The sequence below is a fragment of the Hoplias malabaricus genome, chromosome 1 (assembly GCF_029633855.1).
Source record: "Hoplias malabaricus isolate fHopMal1 chromosome 1, fHopMal1.hap1, whole genome shotgun sequence".
Classification (NCBI taxonomy): domain Eukaryota; kingdom Metazoa; phylum Chordata; class Actinopteri; order Characiformes; family Erythrinidae; genus Hoplias; species Hoplias malabaricus.
Window position 1 is genome coordinate 14,889,823 of NC_089800.1, and position 25,388 is coordinate 14,915,210.

General features: G+C 41.2%; 2 protein-coding genes across 3 annotated transcripts in view; one reads left to right on the forward strand and one right to left on the reverse strand.

Annotated features, from left to right (window-relative positions):
• Positions 1-19,347, forward strand: part of fndc3bb (fibronectin type III domain containing 3Bb) — a 61,085-nt gene extending 41,738 nt beyond the window's left edge. Inside the window, exons 15-26 of one of the 2 annotated variants that reach the window (XM_066646862.1) lie at positions 40-175; positions 258-329; positions 830-951; positions 1,076-1,181; positions 4,257-4,435; positions 4,961-5,074; positions 6,279-6,428; positions 7,321-7,607; positions 9,912-10,124; positions 12,064-12,230; positions 12,752-12,879; positions 16,941-19,347. In XM_066646862.1, coding sequence (XP_066502959.1) covers positions 40-175; positions 258-329; positions 830-951; positions 1,076-1,181; positions 4,257-4,435; positions 4,961-5,074; positions 6,279-6,428; positions 7,321-7,607; positions 9,912-10,124; positions 12,064-12,230; positions 12,752-12,879; positions 16,941-17,240 — 1,974 coding nt within the window. In that variant the 3' untranslated portion in view covers positions 17,241-19,347. The remainder of the gene's footprint in view (positions 1-39; positions 176-257; positions 330-829; positions 952-1,075; positions 1,182-4,256; positions 4,436-4,960; positions 5,075-6,278; positions 6,429-7,320; positions 7,608-9,911; positions 10,125-12,063; positions 12,231-12,751; positions 12,880-16,940) is intronic. The other variant, XM_066646863.1, reaches the window with a different exon arrangement.
• A 3,313-nt stretch (positions 19,348-22,660) lies between these two features.
• Positions 22,661-24,173, reverse strand: ghsrb (growth hormone secretagogue receptor b). Its single transcript, XM_066686717.1, has 2 exons — positions 23,393-24,173; positions 22,661-22,968 (listed from the first exon to the last, which is right to left on the reverse strand). The coding sequence occupies exons 1-2, from the start codon at positions 24,171-24,173 to the stop codon at positions 22,661-22,663; spliced, it is 1,089 nt and encodes a 362-aa protein (XP_066542814.1).
• Between the last annotated feature and the right edge of the window lie 1,215 nt (positions 24,174-25,388).

The following is a 25,388-nucleotide window of genomic DNA, read 5'->3' on the forward strand; positions in this document are numbered from 1 at the left end:
TCAGACTGTCTTATATTTTCACTTTGTCGCCCCTTGCAGCTTACTACATGCAGTGCAGAGTGGCGTAGTACCCCTAGCTCCATTCTTGTTTGTCGGACGAGTGCAGACAAACCTGGCCCCCCAGCAGCCCCCAGAGTCACGGCAGTCACATCCCACAGCTTCTGTGTGGCATGGGGTACGTAGGCACTAGCCCAACTTGATCGCAATTATGTTTCAGTGTCTAATGAAAGCAGCACTAACTGTAAATTATATTGCAGACACTCCACAAGACAATGGAGGCTGTGGGGACTTGACGTACCTCTTGGAGATGTGTGAAGGGAATCTTGAAGGTATCGTCTTGTTTTCCTGACAATAATACATGGACAGAATAGACATGCATGTATCAGCTAAAACTACAGGAACAGTAGTGGAAAATTCTTTTAACTGTTCTATAGATTAGTGTATCATACAGGGTTAGAAGCTACATATGCCTGCCTTCCATTATTACTATTATTATTATTATTATTATTATTATTTTTAGCTAAATTAACAGTAGAACCAATGCTAGATTAAATCATGTCTTGACTGTTCAACTACATTTGTGTCAGTTGAAAAACTGTGATATTGTTAATGGCCACTTAATTGATTAATTTAGAGCACTACTCTATAACAACAACTCCACATGGGTTCAGTTCTGAAGGCAGGTACATCACACTATACTAATAAGGACCAGTGGGCAAGATTTGTAGCATGGCATTGTCTGTGCTCTGTAATATAGAATAGATTTGTAAGTTTCTCTGTCAGCTGCTACAGATGTAAATGCTATTGTTTTCTCTGTGGGGTTGTCCAGCAGTGAGCCAGTGGGAGGTTGTGTATCGAGGTCCATTGCAGGAGCATGTGTGCAAGGATCTGAACGCAGCGACTCACTACTCGCTTCGCCTCAGTGCCTGCAGCTCGGGTGGCCACAGCCAGGTAGGAATCAATGAGAAACACAAACTCTCATCAGCTGCAGAAATTTGACTTGTTTTGGAAGCTAGGCAGATAGAAGATGTGTTTTGGTTTAATGTGTGTATGTTTGCGTGTGTTTGTCTTGCAGTACACAGACAGCCTGCTTGTGTGCACCCTCAGCCTGCCCCCAGGACCTTGTAGACCAATCACTGTCCAGGGCAGTGTCAAGCACAGGGAGGTCAGCTTACAGTGGGGTGAGTACACATCCTGATGGTAAATCGTCACAAATAGTACCATTTCACTAAGTTGGACACACTTTTACGTTTTTCATAATCATCAAGAGGGCTAATGCTTCAATTCTTGTAGATTGTTTATTAGGATTAGTGTAAATTGTGAATGAGACACCAAAAAATGCATTTAAATGTATCTATACTTATACAGTTGTGCAGCAGGTAGTGTTGATGACACACAGCCCCTGTCGTTGTGGCTTCCAACCCCACACCGGGGCACTGTCTCTGAGGGATTTGGTGTGTTCTCCTTGTGGTGGTGTCCCGGATTTTTCCCACAGCCTTGTTTATAGTTCATTTGGCTGTGAAAAATTGCCTACAGTTGTGACTGTATAACCGCTTGACTGTGTGATGTCCTGTGCTAGACTGGCGCCCTGTCTTGGGTGTGTTCCCGCCTTGCACCCAGTTATACCCGGTAGGCTCCAGAACAGGATGAAGTGGTTACAGAGAATGAATGAATTAATTTTTGTCTCTTAATATACATTTTTCCCTGAGGTAAACACAGTGAGCAAGCAGACTGTAACGACTTTTATTCCAACATATAACATTCCATGTTTTGGACCCACAAACACAGACGCACATAAACCTTGTGCATGCGCATGTGTCCTATTAGTCATTTCTGTTTTTGTTTTTCTTGTCTATTTGTCCACCCTCTGCATATTGTGCTTCATCCTTTTGTGTAGCCTTTTTCTTTCACAGTGAAAATGACCAGTGCAGTGTGTTCCTGTTTTTGTCATTTATTTTACATGACCTGCCTTGATCCACTTTTAATCATTAGCTTAAATGCACATCTTGTTGAAGTTGTTCATTAAAAGCCTCTCTTATTCTGACCTGTGCTTTTTGCATTTGAGGCAGAATAAGAGCATTACTCTTAGCATTAACAAATGATCTGGTCAGGATTTCCATTGTGATTAGTTTAATTTCCTAAAGCCATTATTATTTTACTCTCTGCATCCATTTAGATTGTAAACACTAAAACAAGACAAACAGCAATGTGTTTATAACAGAGCTTGGTATCAAATGCTCTTGATACCATAAATGTCAGTGGCATCCAAAGTTTCTAGGTGCAAAAGAAACTGTTTATCTGTTTATTTCTAATTCAAAATGCTGCACTTAGTTCAAACTGGGTTTCTCTCATTAAGAAGGCTTTGATTATCTAATGGCCTTGAATTCAATATTTGATTGGAAACCTTGCTCATGTTAACAGCCTTCTATATTACCGCATGTAAAAAAAAATATGTACTGGTCATTGTATTAAAAGAACTGTAAAAACTTGGAAATGGCTGACCACAATAAGCCCTCACTTCCACTTGGTGTAACTTCACTTTTTAGATCAATCTTTTAAATCAGAGTCATTCATATCAAGGTAAATTGAGCAGAACCTAATTTTTCCCTGCCTTGAGCAAAAGGAAATTGGTATATTTGAAAGAAAGCATTAAACTCAGATCTGCAACAAACCTTCTACAGATCTGTAGTTAGATGTGAGGAGGCATAAGTCTGGTTTTGCTGTTCTCAATTGTCAGTTTGAACAGTCGGAAATTCATTGTAAACCAAGCTATCGTTATCATGATGTGATCTTTTCCTTACTAATGTGAATTAATGAGAGAGATTCGGAGGACATGAACTGAAAGAGCTACAGGATGTTGTGAATGAGAGCATTTACAGCTATTGTTGCTGATGTGGTGGGAAAAGCTGTTACTCAAAGTCCAATCTTCAGTGTTTTTTGAGGGGTTTTCAAAAGGGGCCTTAATTATTATTTTTTTATTATTATTATTTCATTATATTTTTTGTCATAGTCTATATTTTAGCTGATTTTAGTTTCAACTACATCATTTGAACACAGCAGTTGTCCTTCACACTGTGAAAATTTCATGATGAATGGACGAATAGAAATGCTATAAAATTACTTGGAAAAAAATTATTTAACATTGGCTTCCATTGAAAGTTAAGAAGGATTTTTTCCTTCCCCTGTAAAGTTACTATTTTGGGAGATACATATTTTTAATTAGACAGTGAAGATTTACATTAAAAGCTACAGCGGTTTAGCTCTGACCATGTGGAGTTAAGTGCCCGGACTTCTTTCTGACTAAGATGCCATATAGGGCAACCAAACAAAACAAAGCTGTGAAAAATTAGTATACATTGATCACATAATCCAGCAGCTCAGTAACCGAGTCACTTGGTGCAAGTGGAGCTACGCTATGGTTTTTCTTTCCTGGCTAAAAGTGCGTAAGAGCTGTTTTTGTATGTGTGTGTCTGTGTGTGTGCGCTTCACCAATGTGGTGAATGTGGAGGATGGCTTGCCATTTGCAGAAGTTGAAGACTTGAAACCTTCCTTTGAGCTGCATTATATCAATGAAACACGAGATGGCTTCTGCAAGGATTAGGAGCACTCTCCACCTCACTGTGTTCTAACTAATAACAAATGTGTTTTTCACAGCATGTTCCCCCCACCTCCCCCTACTATTGATTCATCTCCCCTTTAAATGTGCAAGCTGTGTGGTTGCTGAGGGAACTGAAGCTCGTTTGAAGGGTGTACATGTGTTTACTCATTTGTATGATGCTATAAGAGTGCCATGAGATAAACTAAGATTGTGTAAGTCATGGTCTTCTTTTTGCCTGAATTGGAGGTATTAGTCTTCATCGTCTCTGCTTCCTCTTTTCCTCCTGTGATCCTCAGTTGCTTTTTTTTACATATGTAAGGAAATCAGATGTATTTTTACAGTCTATGTGGCCTCGAAACACCTGGAAAGGAGGACTGAACTGTTCCACTGACATGCAAATAACTTGAACTTCTGATGTTTGTGACCATCTAGCTGCACATTATAAATCATTTGGTGTGTTTTAGTTGGTGGAGCCCCATTCCCTTTTCTCTGCTTTTAATCTCTCTCTCTCTCTCTCTCTCTCTCTCTCTCGCTCTCCTCAATTCACATCTGCTTCTTTATGATTTGCCCTGAGAAATGATGCTATATTTTGATTTACAAAGAATAGGCTACATAACAGAAACATTTAAGATTTATGTCTGTGTCTCTCTCTATACAGGAGGTCCTCTGCATGGTGGTGAGAATGAAATTCTGATGTTCAGCGTGGAGATGACTGGAGTAGAAGAGGAGGCAGAAGTGACGGAGGTGTACCATGGAACACAAACTGAGTGCACCGTGGGTAGTCTGCTGCCGGGCGCCACCTACAGGTTCAGAGTACATGCTACCAATGATGCTGGGGTAGGTCACATTTTCAGCACCGTATAGTTCTGGGTGAGAAACTAAAGGCCTGGAGTGTGTTTGCAAACACTGTTGTTGTTTTGATTATTTGTCTCACACGGAAATCAATTTTAAACACAGCAGGTTATAAGTTGTCCTGAAATACACTGATAGAATTGTTAGACCTTCTAAAATATTTCCACTGTTTTCTGATTTACAGGCTATATTTTTTAGACATTCAGATCCATCTGTATTATAAGACTGATTATTTTGTACAATAATATCAGAGTTACGGTGTATTAAGTAAATGATTGATAAATAAAGCACACATAAAATGTCTTCTACTCATTGATTATTATTAAATATATATATTTTAGTGGGTGTATTTCTTATTAAAAGTGTAAAGTTGGTTGTCTGACACTTTCATTATGAAAAATAATAACATCTCATGCTATTGCTATTGGTTAAGAGTTTTTTTTCACCCATCAGTATATTGTGTGGTGAGTCACTTTCTGTTCTTTGTTGTTCCATCTTCTCTCTCTTTAGCATGGTCCTTACACAGAGTTCCTGGAAGTGACTACTGCAGCAGGACCTCCAGGCCAGTGTGCTGCGCCCGTCATCACTCTGACTTCACACACATGTGCAGTGGTCAACTGGGAGGTGAGCTGGGCTGCAGTGAGAAAGTTACATGTATTGTGTTTCACACTGGACTCGGCTGAAGAGTTCCTCTACTCTCCTTTCTTCCCTGATTGTGTAGAGTAGTGATGCTTTTCCAGCTGCAATCAATTTCTTTGTCCTTGTTAAAAAAGGGAAAAAAGGACTGAATTACAGGGTGAAAACCACACCAGCTCCTGTCATCTCTGCACAGCGTATTGTCCATTATATTCATCCTAACATTAGAGATAATACGCCTTTCCATTGAGCTTGGAAAGTGTTTCAGTGGCTACGCTTTCACAATTGCATCTTCACATGGTTCATTTGCTTCTTTTTTCCCCATCACAGGTGGTTTTTGTCCATTTGCTCACTTCTTTCACACTGAGGGCCTCTCAATACGCTAGAAAATCCTGCCCCTAGTATAAAACTATTTACTGTCTTTTCATCTGATCATAGCAATTACTGTTGGCACCTAACAAGGCGTATTGTAATGGACTGACAATACAGTGTAAGCCCAGTCAAGCTCTGATTCTTTGTTAAGTCTATTTTACTCCAAGGGATATATTTGTCATGAAAGTGGTGTAAGCAGATATTCTCCACAGTGAAGTAGATGTTTAAAATTTACCATGTAGTTCAGTTAATTGCAGTAGTTAACTTTTTTTTTTAGCTGGAAAGTGAAAAGAGCTCTATTAATAAACAATATAATTACATTTAATAAAGATTTGTTTAATAAAATAAGTCTATAATGTATGGAGAAGGAGAGAAAATAGTTTATCTCCACTGCCAAATCTGGACAAGCAAGCAGTGTTACTAAAGTTGAAGTTGTTGATGCTCAATTGTTAAAGACCAAGACTAGATTAGGATGAAAAGTACTGAACTTGAATATTGGTAAATCTGCATCTTCTTATATTATTGGGCCTGTCTTTTGATAATGTGGATTAATGGTTTTCACTTTGTTACATTACATTTTAATGATGGTCTTTTACTGTCAAAAATATGCTTAAAAAACATATTAATGCATTTAAACTTTAATTTTAAGATGTGCCTCGTGTGGTGTTCTTGGTGTCTCCTTCCATCTTAATTCTTTCCAGGCGGCAGGTCCTAATTGCGTTGTGTTCGATTGTTAATTGTTCAGATTTCAGCTAAAACCATGTACCCAGTGTTTCCAGGAGACAGAGACAGGCTCTGATGTGCTGATTTGTTTTATCAGACGGACGAGAGCTCGGGGACAGATATCTCTGGCTACCGTCTCGACTGGGGTCGGGATCAGGACTCTTTGGGAATGGTTTATAGTGGGACAGAAACCTTCTGTGAAATCCCCAACCTGGAGGCTGCAGCAAGCTACTGCTGTAGGCTACAGGTAAACACACACACACACACACACACACACACACACATATGTATATATCACATTATGTGTGTGGTTCTTTGAAAACAGCCACATAAAGGGACTCCCGTAGCAATCAATAAACCATCAGGCTTCCTTTCTCAAGTGTCTCTCAAGTAAAGGAAATGAAATGATGAAAGATTGTTATTGATTGTGACTTTTGGATTGACAAAGATAAAGTCTAATTTATACCAGCCCTCTGCCATGCCACTGCCATAATCACCAACAATTACTTCAAGCTCTTTACTGTAGGAAAGGTATAGTTTAATGGTCTTTGCTGCAGTTACCGCACAAGCTCAGCTTGTCTAGCTTTTTGACCTTCAAGTGTGCTATACGTCTTGGATAATTGGCTCTGGAATCAGCCAGTGTCAACTAGAGTGTTAAATTCAGATCAGAAGATAGCTTCACAAAGAAGAATGCTATATTCCCTCAAGTCCTCTGAAAATCCCAAGTCATGTGTTGCAAAGATGACCTTTTAGCTTGCTTTAAGTTCCCCAAACTATGAGATCATACTTTGATCAGTCCCGACCAAGACCAATCACCATTCAGCTTCAACACATGTTTACTAATGTTGATTAATCCACTAAGTAGGCTAATTCTTTAACCGATTATTATGCATTTGTAAAATTCATCTTAACACAGCTCCGTGAATCTGTTAAGTACTGTAGCGGTCAAGACGTTGTTACTAAGAAAAGGATGTTGAAAATAAAGGGAAAAGGTACATTAGGACATTGAAACTGGACATCTGAACTGGAAGAAATATTCCTGCACATTTATTTAAGAATATGGAAATAGGCAGGAAAAACAATTTTCTGAATGTTATGCTATCTCACCCCTCTAAATGAGTATATCCATCATATTACAGGCCATTAACCAGGTGGGGGCAGGCCCCTATAGTGATCTGGCGTGGTGCCGGACGCCAGCGGCTGCTCCAGACGCTGTGGTCAGCCTTTATTTGCAGGAATCCGTTTCCTCATCTGCTGATGGAGAGCCTTTCTCTCACTCCACCTGTTTGCCTCTGGCCTGGGATGAGCCCAACTCTAATGGCCAGGAGATCACCTGCTACACCATAGCCATGGGTGACACGCTCATCACTGCCGGAAACACCACCTGCCACGTGATTCGAAACCTGCAGCCAGACAGCGAGTACAGGTGAGCAGAGGAGAGAGCTAATCCAACTCTCTCACAAACAAACACCCACATCTACAGCCAGTGGAGTGCATTAGCGTTATCACAGATCTTCCTCTCTGTGATTTATTTTTGCTATTAAAAAGACTTGTACCAGTGAAGCAGACAAAAAATTTAAAAAACAAAATTAAGTGAATAAGAGGGAGAGAGACAAGGTAAACGTAGACAAAAAAAAGATAGGGAGAGAGAGCTCAAGCTTTGTGAAAGGGGCTGTACGGTCAGATAATTGAACTGATTGACGGTTCATGGGTTTGAGGAAGCTATGACATTTATCATCTGAGGTGATTAACATGACTTTATTTAAACACACAGAGAATGGAAAGTGTATCTAGGTTGAATGCCTGCTGTAATTATACAGAATGAGCAACATTCGGCTGTAGCTTAGAAAAATGTGTGGGAAGAGGGTGCTGAAATTAGGCCCAGTGTTTCATATATAGACAGTGAGCTAATAAAAATCCTCAGTCACTTCATTTAGAAAAACTAATAATGATTCATGTCTGTATTTGCGTCTGTGCATATCACAATCCCATGCAGTTTTACTGATGGAAGGGGATACCTTTTATATTTGCTCAGTAGAAGTGATACTTTTCCTTTTATATCACTGTTATGTTTGTTGTTATTGTGAGCTCTTCATTGTTATGCAGCTCATGGTGATATTGTATATCACACTACAGATTTGACATGCATCTCATGTGCCTTGGGGTGATTTGAGTTCAGCTGTTACTGCTAAATGCAGCCATATGTATTCTGTTTTCCTCACAGACAGACTGAGCACAATGTGGCAGTGAGCATCAACATCCAATCAGACAAAAAGTTCTAAAAGCTGCCGCTATGCAGAGGGAAAGAGCTAAAATAGTTGTTATTGAGAGGAGCCAGTGCTTCTAATGGAGTCTACGGATGTAGTAGCAGGGCCACAGTAATTGCTTTGTTTGTACATTGTCTATCAAAAGTTTGGGAACACATTTCTTTGCTGATTTCCACTAACAATTTTCAGCTGGAGAAGAAAAATACATTTGTTAACATTATAATTGCCATTTACTTTTTCATAATATGCTTTGATAACAATATGCAACACCCAGCTCCATATTCTTATGTCTGTCTATGGTTTTGAACAAATTGATATGAAGCTATTGCAGATCAACAAAGATGACATGCTTTAAAACACAGTGAAAGATTAGGCTTCTGCAAGGTTCTGACAGGTAGTATTTTTCATTATGCAGATGGGTGAGTTTCTGTGCTGTGATGGTCTGAATGGAAGGCCTTAAGGCTGAAAAGAGGGATTATCTAAATTCAGCAGACATAAATTCAGTGTTATTGCTCGCTCTGTGGCGTTATATTATTTATAGTGATCAAAGCATCTTTACTTGTATCCTAAGCTATCCCTGACTCATTGGAGATTTCAGTGTTTTTACCATGGTGTGTTTTAAATCTGTTAACAAATGTGAATTAAGATAACATCTACAGCAGGGGTAACTAATTAAAACTCAGTAAGGTCCAGTTTGGAGAATTTTCTCAAGCCAAGGTCCTGATCATAATGTATAACTTTCATTACGTTCAGTGCCATATCCTGTACATTAAAACAGCCTAATTATAATTATAGCATCATTTTATGAAGTTAACAAATAAATGTCAAATAATATTACACTTTCAGTTACATTTTAATATATTTCAACAAGATTTATAATGAGATATAATAATTATAAATAACAAATATTCAAAATAAAATGTCCTTTTCTCATTTTAAGTAAAATTTACAAATTTAATTCAAAAAGCAGAATGCATATTTTAAATAAAGTCCCTAATAACTTTTGCAGTTGACTTTACTGCTTTTCCATAAACAACAATCTGATTGGCTCTTATTGCTAGAGGACAGGATTTAATCCGTAAACAGAATCCATGTTCAGCGTTACGAGAATTTCAACTGGTAATTGTTCCCTTCTTTTTAAAGTTTCTGGTTTTACCTCACACAAACCTTTCGTCCCGAAAGTGTCCCAAAAGAGCTTTTATCACGTCCCTTGGGCTATTTTAACTGGCCCCAGCACAGAGGTGTCTGGAGCACTGCGTGTGTCAGTCATTCAAGTCACAATACTCATCATAATGCACAGATCTGATTGGCTAAGTAGCCTCACATGTGATATGCGGAAACGCATGTGATTAGGTTTGTGTTTTCCTGGAGCACTAAAACTGAATCGTAATGACTCAGTGCTTTCCTTCTCAATGAGAGAAAAAAAAAACAGTAGATGCTAATTTGTGTTTGTGTGTGTTTAGTGTGCAGGTCAGGGCAGAAAACGCAGTAGGTGTAGGTCCGTTTGGGCCGATTCTGCAAGTGAGGACCAAGCCACTGCCACCCGCTCCACCGAGACTAGAGTGTGTGGCTGCGGGACCACAGAGTCTAAAACTGCGCTGGGGAGACGGCAACAACAGGGGATCAAGCAACGATGATAATATCTTCATCCTGCAGATGGAGGATAGGAACCAGAGGTGACATGCACACAAAGCAGGATTGTACTCAAATCCTTCTCGTATATATTCAAATATAAAGACTGCAAATTCTCTAACATTAACAATCAGTGTTTCTATCTATCGTTACACTTGTATAGCGCCTTTCTAGACACCCAAGGACACTTTACCATCCACACTGCTCAGAACACTCAGAACACTCAATCCACACTAGCGAGAAGCGGCAGCCAAACCCGCACAGCGTACTCTCGACCAGGAACGACCGTCCACCTGGAGGACTGCATTGGGCACTAGGAATTCACCCAGGACAGAGCGCCAATCCATATCTGGGCTCACACACATTCACTCACACAAACAGACATTCATTCACATACACACTCATTCACCACACACCTGGACATTTTTTTCCAGGACAATTCACCTACCCTCCATGTTTTTGGACTTTGGGAGGAAACCGGAGACCCCGGAGGAAACCCACACAGACACAGGGAGAACATGGAAACTCCACCCAGATGGGACTTCAACCCAAGATCCCAGCACTGAGAGGCGAACGTGCTAACCACTAAGCCATCGTGCCGCCCAAATCAGTGCATCAGCTGCCCTTTACACTGTGTGAACATTTTAATAGTAAATAGGAAACTATTTAGGCATTAAGTTTTAGCTAAACCTGTTAAAATCACAGTCTTTATTTTTATTATAATGTTTAGATCTGTGTGTTTTGTCTTTTTGCTTTACAATTACCGTGTCCTCACAAATCAGCAGAAGGGATTTGAAGCATACATGAGTGGTTTAAATGTACAAATGTCTGTAGTTATCTGCTCCGTTCACTGTAACAGAACAGAAAATCAATATTTTGAAAAGTACAGAATGTTCTTTTGTTTCTAGTACAAAAGCATATGATGAGATAATAGTCTCAGGTAGAGAGCCACTTTCAAAACATGATGTCAGACTTCTTCTGGAAAACAATGTTTTTTTTTCCTTGAGAAGAGGTCTTTTATCCGCTAAATGTGGAAAGAGATGATGTATATGTGCAATTTATTGTCGTTGTATTATTTTTTTCTCATCACACATTCCTTAAACTGCACATTTTGGACCCATGCACCAATTGGACATTACTACGACCTTTCTGGCACAAAAAGGCTTTGTCCCGCATCCTGGTTCTGGTAGTGAGTGTTCTGTGCACTGCAGGTGAATGTGCTGTGAGTTAATGAGTCTAGCTACTCTCTCGGTGGTGTATGAATTAAGAGTGAAGACAGGGTTATCTCGACCCCCCCAACTAATACCCTCACCCACTGCTCCAGCACTGCCAAACTGATTGGTGATTTGAGGCTAATTGAAGCCCCACTCTTCCCCCCACTCAGCGCTGTAAGCCAGCGGAGTTCCACGCAGTGCAGGGGATGCAGTCTGATTTGATAAAGTTAATCTAAATAGAGGCTAATATGCCACTGTTTTATTAGAGAATTTTTGTCTGCCAGTATCTGCTGCTTCCAGCTTTTACCTTCCCTCAGTGGTCTAGAACATGAACCCCAAATCTCACAGACAAATGGTTCTGACTCTTTGTCAAATGAGCTTGATAGTTTGGAAAATTATGAAAGGATACTAAGTGTACAGAAGTGGCTTTCATTTTCATTTCATTTTCAGAGCTGTGCTTTTTCAAGGGCTCTTTCCTCATGCTTTCTCTTCTTTCAGTGGAAAATGGCAGAAAATGAGGCCATTGCTCTTGTTAAGGGCTACATGGCTGCTATTGCATGTTTCTGTGGTTTATCAGAAATAGTATGTTTGCAAGAGAAGGAAAAAATATTATGTTAATTTGGTTTGTTCAAAAGGAAACATCCATATAAACTAAACTTGAATCTTCCTGTGGGTAAAATAAAAAGATCTGGAAAGTGAAGTTACTGTGGAAGTATGTAAATGTTCTATTGGGGTTTATGCTGAAGTAATGAGTCTGTTTCTGTAACAGGTTTGTGCCAATCTACCGCGGGCCAAGCCACACGTTTAAAGTGCAGCGTCTGAGCGAGTCGAGCCGCTACACTTTCAGGATCCAGGCTGTGAGCGAGGCAGGAGAGGGACCTTTCTCAGACACCTACTCCTTCACCACTGCCAAATCTGTGCCTCCTACACTCAAAGGTAACCAGCCTTTTTGCACAAACAAGACCGTTGGTTGTTATATGGTCTGATACACAGGATTGTTTTTTTTAAAGGTTGTAATTGACTCGACTCACTGAGACGTTTTACATTTAGAAACTTTATCACTTCATTATCATTACATTGCTGTTGCTATTAATTTGAAGTTGACATTTATCCAGTGATTCATTTTGTACACATTGTAAACATACAGTTTAAGAAAAAAAAACATCATCTCATTTGTCTGCTGCAGGGAATCTAAATATCTGTGTGCCTTAGTTTTATCACTAAAAAAGATTAATGCGTTCTTAGTTGGTCCTTTATGTATCTTGGTGGAGGTTCACTGCTCCATTGGCACTCTCAGATTGGTAGATTTGTTTAATTAAAGGAGACCTAGCTTTGGGTAAAAACCAGTTGAAAACATGGCTTATAAACAGTATTGGCTAATTCTTCTTTGTATTTTGTATTGCATTGTATTTTGATATATGCTGGTTTCTCCATATTCTTTCTGTCTCTCTCTGTAGCTCCTCGAGTGTCTCAATTAGAGGGCAATGCCTGCGAGGTGACCTGGGAGATCGTCCCACCCATGAGAGGAGACCGCATCAGCTACGTGCTCCAGGTGCTTGGTGGGAGGGAGTCAGAATACAGACAGGTATGTGTTATCCTTTCTTATCAGCAGTAGTAAAGGCTTATGTTTCCTTTGAAAGGTATTAGCACTAAAGCAAATTATTTCAAAGGATGTGAAGCATTTTAACAGTCAGTAGTAATAGAAAAACGTATTCTCCACCAGCGATTTTTCGCGCTTCACAAGGAAAATGGTGAATGTTCATGTGTGAGAAAAGCTGAATAGATTTGTGTATAATATTGTTTTTCTATTTCATGGCAAAGCCTTCTTTTAATCATGACATAAAACACGTCAGAGAAGCTGTTGATCAAATTGAATAGTTTAAAAAATTGAAAAGAGCAAAACATTTACATATTTCATTCTACAAAGCAATTTATACCAAGAATCAATACTGAAGTACAATATGCTTCACTATTGCTATTGAAAGCTGTATCTTTGAAGGATTTAATATAATTGTATTGTTTACCCATAGGTATAAGAGATGGGTTCTTTAAGTGTGTGCATAGCCAGAGGGGATGTATGCGCTCCTCATTGTTTTGAGGGAAGTTTGATTTTAAGGCTGAGCAGGCTGTAAACATCAGTGAAATCACAGAGGAGTAGAAATAATATTTGCCTTTGTTGAGTAACACACTGTGATTCAAATTGCTTTCTTTGCACCTCTATTGTGTAGCGTCTAAGCATCTATGTTTTGTTCTTTAGTCTTTCACTTGAGCATTTATTACCAGTGACCTGTCAGTTGTGAGACTGAAGTAGGCCTCATAGATAAAGATTGAGGAGATTGAGGAAAAATAAATAAAAATACTTTTAGCAATGAGGTGTTTTATTATTATTATTATTATTATTGGGCGGCAGCAGGTAGTGTCGCAGTCACACAGCTCCAGGGGCCTGGAGGTTGTGGGTTCGAGTCCCGCTCCGAGTGACTGTCTGTGAGTAGTGTGGTGTGTTCTCCCTGTGTCTGTGTGGGTTTCCTCCAGGTCACTGTCTGTGAGGAGTGTGGTGTGTTTTCCCTGTGTCTGTGTGTATTTCCTCCAGGTCACTGTCTGTGAGGAGTGTGGTGTGTTCTCCCTGTGCCTGCGTGGGTTTCCTCCGGGTGACTGTCTGTGAGGAGTGTGGTGTGTTCTCCCTGTGTCCATGTGGGTTTCCTCCGGGTGCTCCGGTTTCCTCCCACAGTCCAAAAAACACATGTTGGTAGGTGGATTGGCGACTCAAAAGTGTTTGTAGGTGTGTGTGTGTGTCACCCTGTGAAGGACTGGCGCCCCCTCCAGGGAGTATTCCCGCTTTGCGCCCAATGATTCCAGGTAGGCTCTGGACCCACCGTGACCCTGAACTGGATAGGCGCTTACAGATAATGAATGAATGAATTATTATTATTATTATTATTATTATTATTTTATTTTTTTAGCTGCTTTATTTCAAATCTTAAATGTGAGAGTAATCTGGACAGTTCTTCAGTGAGAAAGAGTGGAATGTATTTGGGGTAAAATTTCATAAGGGTTCTTTATGTTCAGTGACTTCTGGATTTCAACTAGAAGCCTCTGACCATTAGTTAGTTGCCACAAGTTGATGGCAGCTGCCAGTTAACCATTTGAGCTACTACTTGCTGAACAGTGGCAGTTGTCACTGACTGGTCAGTGCACAGATTGATTTACAGATCTTTACTCTTCCTGCTGCCAGTTGCCAGTTAGAGATCTTCATCTGTGGTTGTAGGTTAACAGTGAAGCTGACAAAGCCAGATCTTTCCGAAATATTCATTCATTGTCTGTAGCCAGTTATCCAATTCAGGGTCACGGTCGGTCCGGAGCCTACCCCAGAATCACTGGGTGGAACACACCCTGGAGGGGGCGCCAATCCTCCACAGGGTGACACACACTCACATCTATGGACACTTTTGAGTTGCCAATCCACGTACAAACGTGTATGTGGGACCGTGGGAGGAAACCCTCGCGGACACAGGGAGAACACACCAAACTCCTCACAGACAGCATGACTTGCACCCACAGCCTCCAGGTCCCTGGAGCTGTGTGACTTGGACACTACCTGCTGCCCCACCTGGCCGCCCTTTCCTAAATATTCCTAAACTTTAAATTTCAAAAAGGTGTTATAGTCCTTTAGAGGATGTGAGTCATTGTTTTGATCTAATGGATGAAACAGAGCAATAAGTGCTGATAAATTGCTCCTCCTAAATGAAAGTCAGCCTGGACTCATGGGAACCGAGTGGGTTGTTACAGCTGAAAAACCTCACAAATTAGTGTTTTCTCCTCCTGCAATCAAACACACACATGCGCGCGCGCGCACACACACACACACACACACACACACACACGCACAAACACATTTCCAGCATGTCACTAAATAGACCCTTTGACAGCACCACACTGTCCACACACAGCTATATGCCAACAAAAAGTTTCTGTAGCTCCACTCCCACAAAATAGCATTAAATTCAAATAATAATTTTCAGGACTGGATTGTTTTATTCAATTTTGAAAGAGCAAGATTGAAAAATTAACCCTTAAATGTCATACTTATCAGCTGTACGTTGTCATACAGAGTAAATCTCATAAACAGTCATTTTCAAGTCGACTCCACTGTGTTTAGTTCTGAATATTGTGTATCATTAAATATGGCATTATGTAATTGCATTTGAGTAGTTTAGCAAAAAAGAATATGGCTCTAAGTTTTAAGGGTTATCTTTTTTGATGTGAAACTACATTTTTACTGTCATGGGCAAAATAACTAGTCTTAAGTAATCTTAAGAAGTCATAAAGGATGAAACCTAGCATCTCGTATGGCACTGGTATTCTGGTGAATGGGTTCCAAGAAAAACTAAATGGACTCTGTTACAGTTTTGTACAATTTCTGCAACTCGAGCGGTGAGATCCTATTCCGGAAGAAGCAAATAACAGATACCAGCAGATATCAATAACAACAGAGCATTTCCTGGTGTGTTTTGCCTCATAATGTCCTTGCTTGTTCCACATGGTGATATACTGAAGGTTACTGAAATTTTCAAAGGTAACAATGTATAAACACCTCTGTGGAAGCTGCTGTCAGCCACTGTATGATTATTGTTTCAGACGAAGGAAAGGCATTCAAATTCACGTTTATGTTTATGGTAAAAAAAAAAACAAGTACACACAGCTCCAGGGACCCGGAGGTTGTGGGTTCGATTCCTGCTCCGGGTGACTTTCTATGAGGAGTGTGGTGTGTTCTCCCTGTGTCTGCGTGGGTTTCCTCCGGGTGACTGTCTGTGAGGAGTGTGGTGTGTTCCCCCTGTGTCTGCGTGGGTTTCCTCCGGGTGACTGTCTGTGAGGAGTGTGGTGTGTTCCCCCTGTGTCTGCGTGGGTTTCCTCTGGGTGAATGTCTGTGAGGAGTGTGGTGTGTTCTTTCTGTGTCTGCGTGGGATTCCTCCGGGTGACTGTCTGTGAGGAGTTGGGTGCGTTCTCCCTGTGTCTGCGTGGGTTTCCTCCAGGTGACTGTGAGGAGCGTGGTGTGTTCTCCCTGTGTCTCCGTGGGTTTCCTCCGGGTGCTCCAGTTTCCTCCCACAGTCCAAAAACACTCGTTGGTAGGTGGATTGGCGACTCAAAAAAAGTGTCCGTAGGTGTGAGTGAATGTGTGTGTGTGTCTGTGTTGCCCTGTGTAGGACTGGCGCCCCCTCCAGTGTGTATTCCCACCTTGCTCCCAATGATTCCAGGTAGACTCTGGACCCACTGTGACCCTGAACTGGATAAGGGTTACAGACAATGGATGGATGGGTGGATTTTTGTGTAAATTCAGTGCATGAGTAGGTTTTTTGCAACAGTAGGTTAATCCACCTGCTTATTCCAAGATGTATACATTATATATATTATTATAAACTATCTAAATTGTATTCTATAGGCATCATATTATCATCAGTGCTTCTCGATTAGTCCAGAATTTGTTCCATTATTAATCATAGTTTCTGAGGTTTTTGCACCACGTGCTCCTTCTTCTGGAGTTTATTTATGAATGTGTTCATTAAGGGCATAAACTGAATTAGCAGTTTTTCTTTTTTGTATAGAATTGGCCTTGGCTAAGTTGTTGATTCTCTGGAATTGGCTCCTCAGGTTTATAAGGGAGAGGACACCGTCTTCCAGCTGTGTGGCCTGCAGTGGAACACAGATTACCGCCTGCGTGTTTTAGTGTGCAGACGCTGCTCGGACACTTCTCAAGAGCTGTGTGGATCTTTCAGCCCCTCCGCACACTTCTCCCCACGTCGCTCCAACAGCAGCCCCACCCTCGAGCCGAGCTCCATCAGCACATCTACGCCCAAAGCCCTCACAGATGAACAGTTCGCCAGTCTCATCGTCCTCGGAGTGGCCTCACTCTCCATTCTCATTGCTTACCTGCTCCAGCTCCTCATCTGAAGACAGGGACGCACCCCAGAAAAATGGAAAAAAAAAAAGAAAAACAACAGAAACTTGAGGGAAATCAAATCCTTTTTCTAGATTGTCTGCTTTGAGAAAAACAGGCAGGTTTTTCCCCATTTCACTTTGTCTGCTTTTCTGTCTTTCTGTTTTTATGTGTTTAAACTTGGTGTCTTTGTTGCACAGATTTTTAAACTACAATGAAACTGCAATGAAAGTAAAGTGGTAAATGAAAGTATTTTTTATATGTTTTCCAATGTTTTAGATTCCTTCTTTTTCTACTTAAGAACTTTTTACGAGGCGCCCCCCCAACCCCCCACAGGTTTCATATAATCGTTAAAATATTTTTGTATTTTTTTTTTTTTTCAAATTGTTTATTATGTGCTACAGCTTTAACACATCAGCTTTGAAGAGATGTGTCATTTTCTATTTTTCTGTCTGAGACCCTGCGACCATTGCCGAGAGCTAGAACGGTCAGCTTTAGGTCATCAACACTAAAGCAGTAGTAATTAATACTGCGCTAATAATACAGCGAAGTAGCCTTTTGTAACTAGAGCTATTGATATTCAATGTAAAGAGAAAAAAATAGGTGTGTATTAAATACAGGTACAAAAGAGAGTTTCATCTCATGTTCAATGTTTAGGCCATTGTATTTATTGTGCCCATGAATGAATTTTCATATTGACTAAGCATAGTTATTCATACTCAACATCACTTTTACCGTCTTTATCTTTACTTCTCTCAAGAACTCTGTCATTATGTTCTCTCTCTCACTCTTTCACTCTCTCTCTCTCTCTCTCTCTCTCTCTTTCTCTCTCTCGTCCCAATTCATTTGAAGTCAAAAGGGAAAGTGCCCTTTGGGTCCTTGATAAAACAAAAGCAGCATTTATAATGGCCAAAGAACTTTGCTAACATCCTCAGCCCACTGGCATCTTTACTTACAGTAAAGTGAAGTCTGGAATGTACGTACCTCAGGGACTGGGGGAACCAGATCAACTCAGAACGCCGGTGTTTTCTCTGACTGTGTTCGGATTTCAGCTGAGTTTCTTTTTTTTTTTTTTTTTTTTCTTTTTTTTTTTTTCCTCCCTCTCTAGCTCCTCCCCCCAGACCATTTCACTCACTATTCCATTTACCCTTTAACCTCTGTAGCTGAAACTACATTATGCAGTACATGAAAAATGTTTACTAGATCATACCTTAACCAAAGTTAGTGAGCAAGCAAGGTATAACAGTTTTGTTAGGTTTATTTATACTATATATTGCATACAGTACTTTATAATGCAAATCACAGTGCAATCTTTCATTTATTTATTTCTTTAAGAATCAAGTGAACTGTCATATACAATATTTTCTCATGTAGCATGTCTCCTTTTTTGGTTATGATGAATTATGTTTCCAAATATAGAGCAGTAATCTTTAATATTAACCTGTTTCATTTCAGATATATTTTTATTGTGCGTATGCCATTTTTACTCATGTATGTCCGATTTAATTCAAGAAATGCTACAATCCAATAGCTTCTTTCTTTCTTTCAATCAGCAAGTTATCGCCAAGGTTTCTCCTCATATGGAATATATTATTTGTATTTTTGTTTTTATCTTTTTTTTCTTTCTTTCTTTCACATCAATGCAGTCCTCACCTGTCGTACAAGGACTTCCAACATTCCAGTGTAATTCTGAAGAGAGACGTGACATAACTTGATACTATATGTAAAACTTGAAGTGGAAACGCTTGAACACTTTAATTTCAAATGTTTCACCTAAACCCCCCACCCTCGGCTTACGTTCCCATGTTTTGTTTTTTAAGAAATGTGCAGGTTATCAGGTTACAAATTTACAGATCTTCTGACATCACAACCTGAGGTTGTTAGGGCATCCTAAAATATCTGCCTTTCGGAAACACACAACTGCTCATGTTTAACACGTCATGAGAATCATTCCACGCTGCCATTTTGAAACATAATCATGTCACATTTATTGTTGTAAATTATAATCATAGGCATTATATAAAAAAAAAGACCTACCATATCAGTTTAATGTATAGATTTGAAGTACTACCCTTTGTATTTAAGATGATTATGTATCTGTAGCATATATGTAATATATTTATACACAATAAATGTTTAAAATTTTCTGATATGATTTTTCTGTGTGAGTGGGTTTTTTTGGCAGTAAAGAGTTCCAGCCCTGCTTTTCCGTTCTTTATTGGTTCATTTTAATAGAGGCACAGCTTATTGTAATAACAAATTCCAAGACGTATGAAATATTATACATTTTAGTTGCAGTCTTATAAAAACGTTTCTGTTTTTCACTCCATTAGAAAAGGGCAGCACTACCATGAGGAATGGACCAATAGAAATGGTCCAATATTAATCTGAATACATTCTTATGAAGTCAGCAGACAAAGTGGTGGTCGCCTGGTTCCTGGGGCTCCCTTGAGAGTTCCATGTTTTGGTTCGATCCCAAATTCCCACACATTTTGCCTTCAAAGTCTGCACATTCTGTTTGGCACAGGTTTTGTGAGGAATATCTCCCCTTACCTATCCCACCTAATCCATCCAGGTTTTCCCAAAATTCTAACACACTACACTTACTGACACGTGCCTAAATCCCAACACACTACACTCAAACATGGACAAACACAGTGCTCACGCTGCTAAAAGTGACTGAGTCTCTAAGTCAATGAGTGCAGCGGGGCCAATGTAAAGGCTGAAGAGGAGTTTCAGAATGCGCTGAAGACACAAATCCACAGAAGCTCACACACGTTAAAGCCACCAATGTGATCCTCGCTGCTCACTGAATATAAACAAACATCGGCAATAAACAAAAGCAATATGTCTGCCACAAATGTAAACACGCTACTATATTAATACAATATATTAAACATTTGCAGGTTCGTAAGGTTAAGGAGGTTGATCAGCCAGCACAACTGCATTCTCCCCCAGCTTAGGGTACAATGTGCAGGGCTTATATCTACAGTGCTAACTCTGTCATCCAGTGTTTCAAACTGTTTAAGGCATTGTAGTGTAGAATGCATATATCTGCAAGAATGAAGAGAAAAGCATTTCATTAATAATCCCCTGCATCAGTTACAATCAAAATCACAAGTCACTGTCTCTGTAAATAACCGCCATATTCTGTTACATCTTTAAATGATGTAAAGCAGCCTGCAGCCAATTACTGTTACCCACAGACCCCTACATAGAGATATATACAGGAATTTGGACGCCCCTCGTGGAATGATGTGTTGCATTGGTGTTCTTCTAAAGAGAACCACCTTAAATGTCTCTTTCTCGTTTGAATTAACAGGTTCCCTTTATTTGCTCAAAATAGTGTAGGAAATAACCCTTACAAATATACCGTTTAACACCCTGTAGCTAGGGCACCCATTGCTGACACTGATGCCTAGTGCCTCCACACAGTTTGTATAGTCTCCTATAGAATTAGACACTCAGGAGTAGCAGCACATGAGTTGAAGTTCACAGTGCTCAAAGCCAGTTTTCGCTAGGTCACATTTCAATATGTTTTCAAGAAAGAATTGGGGAATAAGCACAAGTCTGTTCTCTGTATTTATGGACATGTACATACTTGTATAAACTGAATGGGGCTCCCATTCAATTTACAGCACATGGCTGTAAATTTGTCATTCAGTTCTTCAGAATCTATAAAGCTCCTTTGTGTGAAACTAGCCTGTTAGCAGCTAAACACAACAAGCCATGGCTAGCTTGAATTAGCCAGACTGGTTCATTCCCAGATTACTGTAAATTTCTGTCTCCATGAGAAAAAAAAGCATTCTCTATTAATAAAATAAAAGAGGAGTAAAATAAACTTAGAAAAAAAAAACAAGAAAAAACTGATGGAATCAGTCAAGAAGTTAATGGTAAACAATGTAACATACTGTTATAATAATGAATAGTAAGGATCAAGAAGTCCTCAAAATGGCTTCTAAGCTTCTAAGCTAAAAAATCCAAAGAAATAAATTTTAAAAAGACCTAGCAAGTAATTAGCACATGCTTCTTCTGAGGCAAGTGAAGCCAGCCACCACTTCTTTCCAACTGAAGCTTAGCACAATTCAGAGTCACTACAAGACACACCAACATTGACTAGCATCCTAACTGCTCATTTCAGTTATGCTAACCAACAGGCGCCTACACTTACCTATCGCCATAAATGCTCATTTCTGTTAGGGTTATTAACATACACACTGATTAGCGTTAGTGCTGGGAAAATGGGGTTGAGGAAAGGCCTTCCTACTCACCCAGTGAGTGAGACCAGTTATGGTTATGACTCGTGATCTCTTGATGTTAGAAAGAGTGTACAAAAGAAAAGAAAGATAAATATAATCAATAATCAGCCACAGGGTTTGCTATTCGTTTCAGCCATGTGTCGTAGTTTCTACGTTAAAGCTAAAGTAGGTTATATCTGATGACATAAAGATTTATTTTCTACATAGGCCACAACAGTGCGAAAACTCCAACTGATTTTATTCGGATGGAACAAATTGATTGGATCTTATCAAGACATGCGTGTTCCTGTGTTTTGGGAAAGCAGCTTTGGAATCAGGGCTGAATGGAGTGGGGTGGGACTTTTTCTGTTGGATCTTCTAATAAACTGGCTTTCTACAAAATCACATACTCCAGCATTAACTGATAAGTATCTGCATCCATTTCTTCTTCTTTTGCACCATTGGCCTTGAAGCGGCACTGCAAAACTAAAGAAATAAATTTCAGCAGCGATGTCTTGACTGATTAACTACATTTGTGCTCAGGGAAACATTAAGGTTAATCGACCAAACTGAAAGTGAATAGTAGGTGAATAGTGGTCTCAGCAAGGTCATCTGTTGTTGTGTCCAGTGTTGAAATGAGTCCCCTTCATAACTGTGCATTTCAAAACGGGTGAGTAAACCAGAACAACATTTTGCCAGGCAGCAGGTAGTGTCGCAGTCACACAGCTCCAGGGACCTGGAGGTTGTGGGTTCGATTCCTGCTCCGGGTGACTGTCTGTGAGGAGTGTGGTGTGTTCTCCCTGTGTCCGCGTGGGTTTCCTCCGGGTTCTCCGGTTTCCTCCCACAGTCCAAAAACACACGTTGGTAGGTGGATTGGCGACTCAAAAGTGTCCGTAGGTGTGAGTGTGTGAGTGAATGTGTGAGTGTGTGTCACCCTGTGAAGGACTGGCGCCCCCTCCAGGGTGTATTTCCGCCTTGCGCCCAATGATTCCAGGTAGGCTCTGGATCCACTGCGACCCTGAACTGGATAAGGGTTACAAATAATGAATGAAGGAATGAATGAAAGATTTTGCCAGTCTTTTGTAATGTCTCTTCCAAGTCTGGCGCATAAGCATCCCAACATCGGTCAGTGAGCCGATCCTTTAAGGACATAGGCTATTTTTATCTGTCCTTAGTCCACTCCTGTTTTTCCTCCGTCATTTGCTGCCACTGGACTCGTACCACACTGCCAGGCTTTCTGCGTTGGCCACAGAAGACACTGACCGTTCAGGAGTGCGTTTTATTCCAAACAGTCTACAGGCCGCTGCTCTGTATTTTTTTGACATTATGTTGTAAAGAATTGGGTTTATTGCGGCGCTGAAATAAAACAGGACGAAGGAGATGAGATTGCAGACCTCGCTGATCTGGGTGATGAGAGGGGAGTTGAATTCAGATGATTTGGAGAATAGATAGCGTCCCACGTGGAACGGGAGCCAGCAGAGCACAAAGGCCAGCACCACCACAGCTGACAGGAAGAAGGAGAACAGAGAGAGGACATCAGGTTCACCACCAAGACAAACACCCACAAGGACAAACACTTATAGAGACCACTATTTTACTGTGCATCCTGGTTATTGATAACTGACTGAGAAACTGAGAAACAGAGCAGCTGCACACGTTAACTGAACACTATATATTATTTGTACCTGTCATGTCTAGTCTGGGGTCAGCACTGCTGAAACTGCACTATGTAACTTCTGGAGGAGAGTCGGAAACTCTAAACTGTGATCCTTGTTATGAGTCGAAACGTTGGTTAAGCTGGTGTTCAAACATATAATACTGGACAACTGGACATCACCTACAGTGAATACGGCTTTAAAACCCCTGGAGAACCAGTTTTAACCCCTTCCTCCTAAACACCCACACCCACACCCACACACGGTCCGTACCCAGCATTTTGACTGTCTGCCGATTGCTCTTGTCCCGGCTGGAGACGGGGGCGGCGGGGTTCTCGTTCCTGCGGCGCAGTGTCCGGCCGATGAGGCTGTAAAGCACGGTGAGGCAGAGCACGGGGAGGAAGAAGAAGACGCTGGACACCCACACCATGAGGCTGAGGAGGCCGGAGCGGATCGCCCACTCCGTGGCCTTGCACTCGCCGCTGCGCCACGGCTCCGTGCCGTTCTCGTGCTCCACGCCCACGAGCGCGAAGATGGGGCCCGCGCTGCACAGCGCCACGCTCCACAGCAGCGCGATCACGCCCTTCACGCGCGCGCGGGTCACCAGCACCTTGGCGCGCAGCGGGAAGCAGATGGCCACGTAGCGCTCCACGCTGAGCGCCGTGATGCTGAGGATCGCCGAGTAGGTGCAGCTCTCGCTCACGAACTGGAAGAGCTTGCACAGCTCGTCGCCCAGGCGCCACGGCCGGTAGCGCCACACGCGGTACAGGTCCAGCGGCATGCACAGGAAGATGAGCAGGTCCGACAGCGCCATGCTGCACAGGTACAGGTTGGTGGTGGTCCGCATGTCCTTGTACTTGCCCACCACCACGATGGTCAGGAGGTTGCCCGCGATGCCCACCACGAACAGCACGGAGCACGTGGCCGTGATGCCTGTGAGCACGGGCAGCGGGAACAGGTGCACGGGGTAGTCCACGTCGTCCCGATCCGCAGCGTCCTCCTCTAAACACGAGCCGACCTCTGCGCACGCGGACGCGTTCGTCCAGTTACTCATAGTGACGTTCTGTTTGTTTGTGTTTGTGCGTGTTCGTCGGTTTTCAGCGTTCTTGAGCTCGTCTCACATCCTCTTATGCACCAAGGCGCGCGCAGGAACGCATAGTGTAGCGCGTGCACAGTGCAGTTCTACGTTGCCTTGACTTGGCGCGCGCAATAACGCTAACAGATGCGCGTGCACAAGTCCTTACGAGTTGTGCGTGTCGCGCGCCAAAAGCTTAATGAAGCTATATGACTAAATGTACGTATGAGCGCGCGCAAAGGTGCACAAAGGATCCAGCGTTAATCTGGTGCGCTGTTTTGGTCCGGTTTCACCCTGACGCTCAAAGATTAAACTCAGAGAAGAAGACACGCCGTAAGAGAACGAGCCGAGCGCTCGCGCCTTTCCATCACTTCATTCACACTGACAGTAAACAGAGAGCCTGCTGTTTACTCTGGGCTCATGCGCATGCGTCCAGGTTCCAGCAGTGATGGTGTCTCTGTGGAACTGCTGTAGTGAGTATGCGGTTCATATTTAACGTGTGCAGTTTCTCCAAACACAAATCGTATAATCGTATTTAATTGTAAAAAAAAATCATGCCCAAGACATTTTTTTATTTATTGTTCCGTCCACAATATATATTTTAGAATACTGGTCAACGATTTCAGCTGTAATATAATATATATATATACTTATCCGGTTCAGGGTCGCGGTGGGTCCGGAGTCTACCCAGAATCGCTGGGTGCAAGGCAGAAACACTCCCTGGAGGGGGCGCCAGTCCTTCACAGGGCAACACACACACTCACACTTATGGACACTTTTTAAGTCACCAATCCACTGTGGGAAGAAACTGGAGAATTTATATGTTCTGTATTTTTAGAGTTGTATTTATTACGTTTTTCATTATAAATATAATATATATAAAATAAATACATATAATTTAACTCTAAAAATACAGAGTGAACATGGCTGTAAAAATGTAACTGTAAATATACCAATATATAAAAGACAGCTATAAATAAATGTAACTAATTATGCAACAATAAAAATACAGCAGTATTTTCATGACTCATTCTGTCCAGCCAGATAATAGATAATATGAAGAAAGACAGACAGAGGAAGTGGTAGAAAGAGAGACAGACTGAGAGACACAGAGAGAGAGAGAGAGAGAGAGAGAGAAATCTAGACCCAAACATAAATGAAACATATTCTCATGAACAGAAAACACATCTTTCT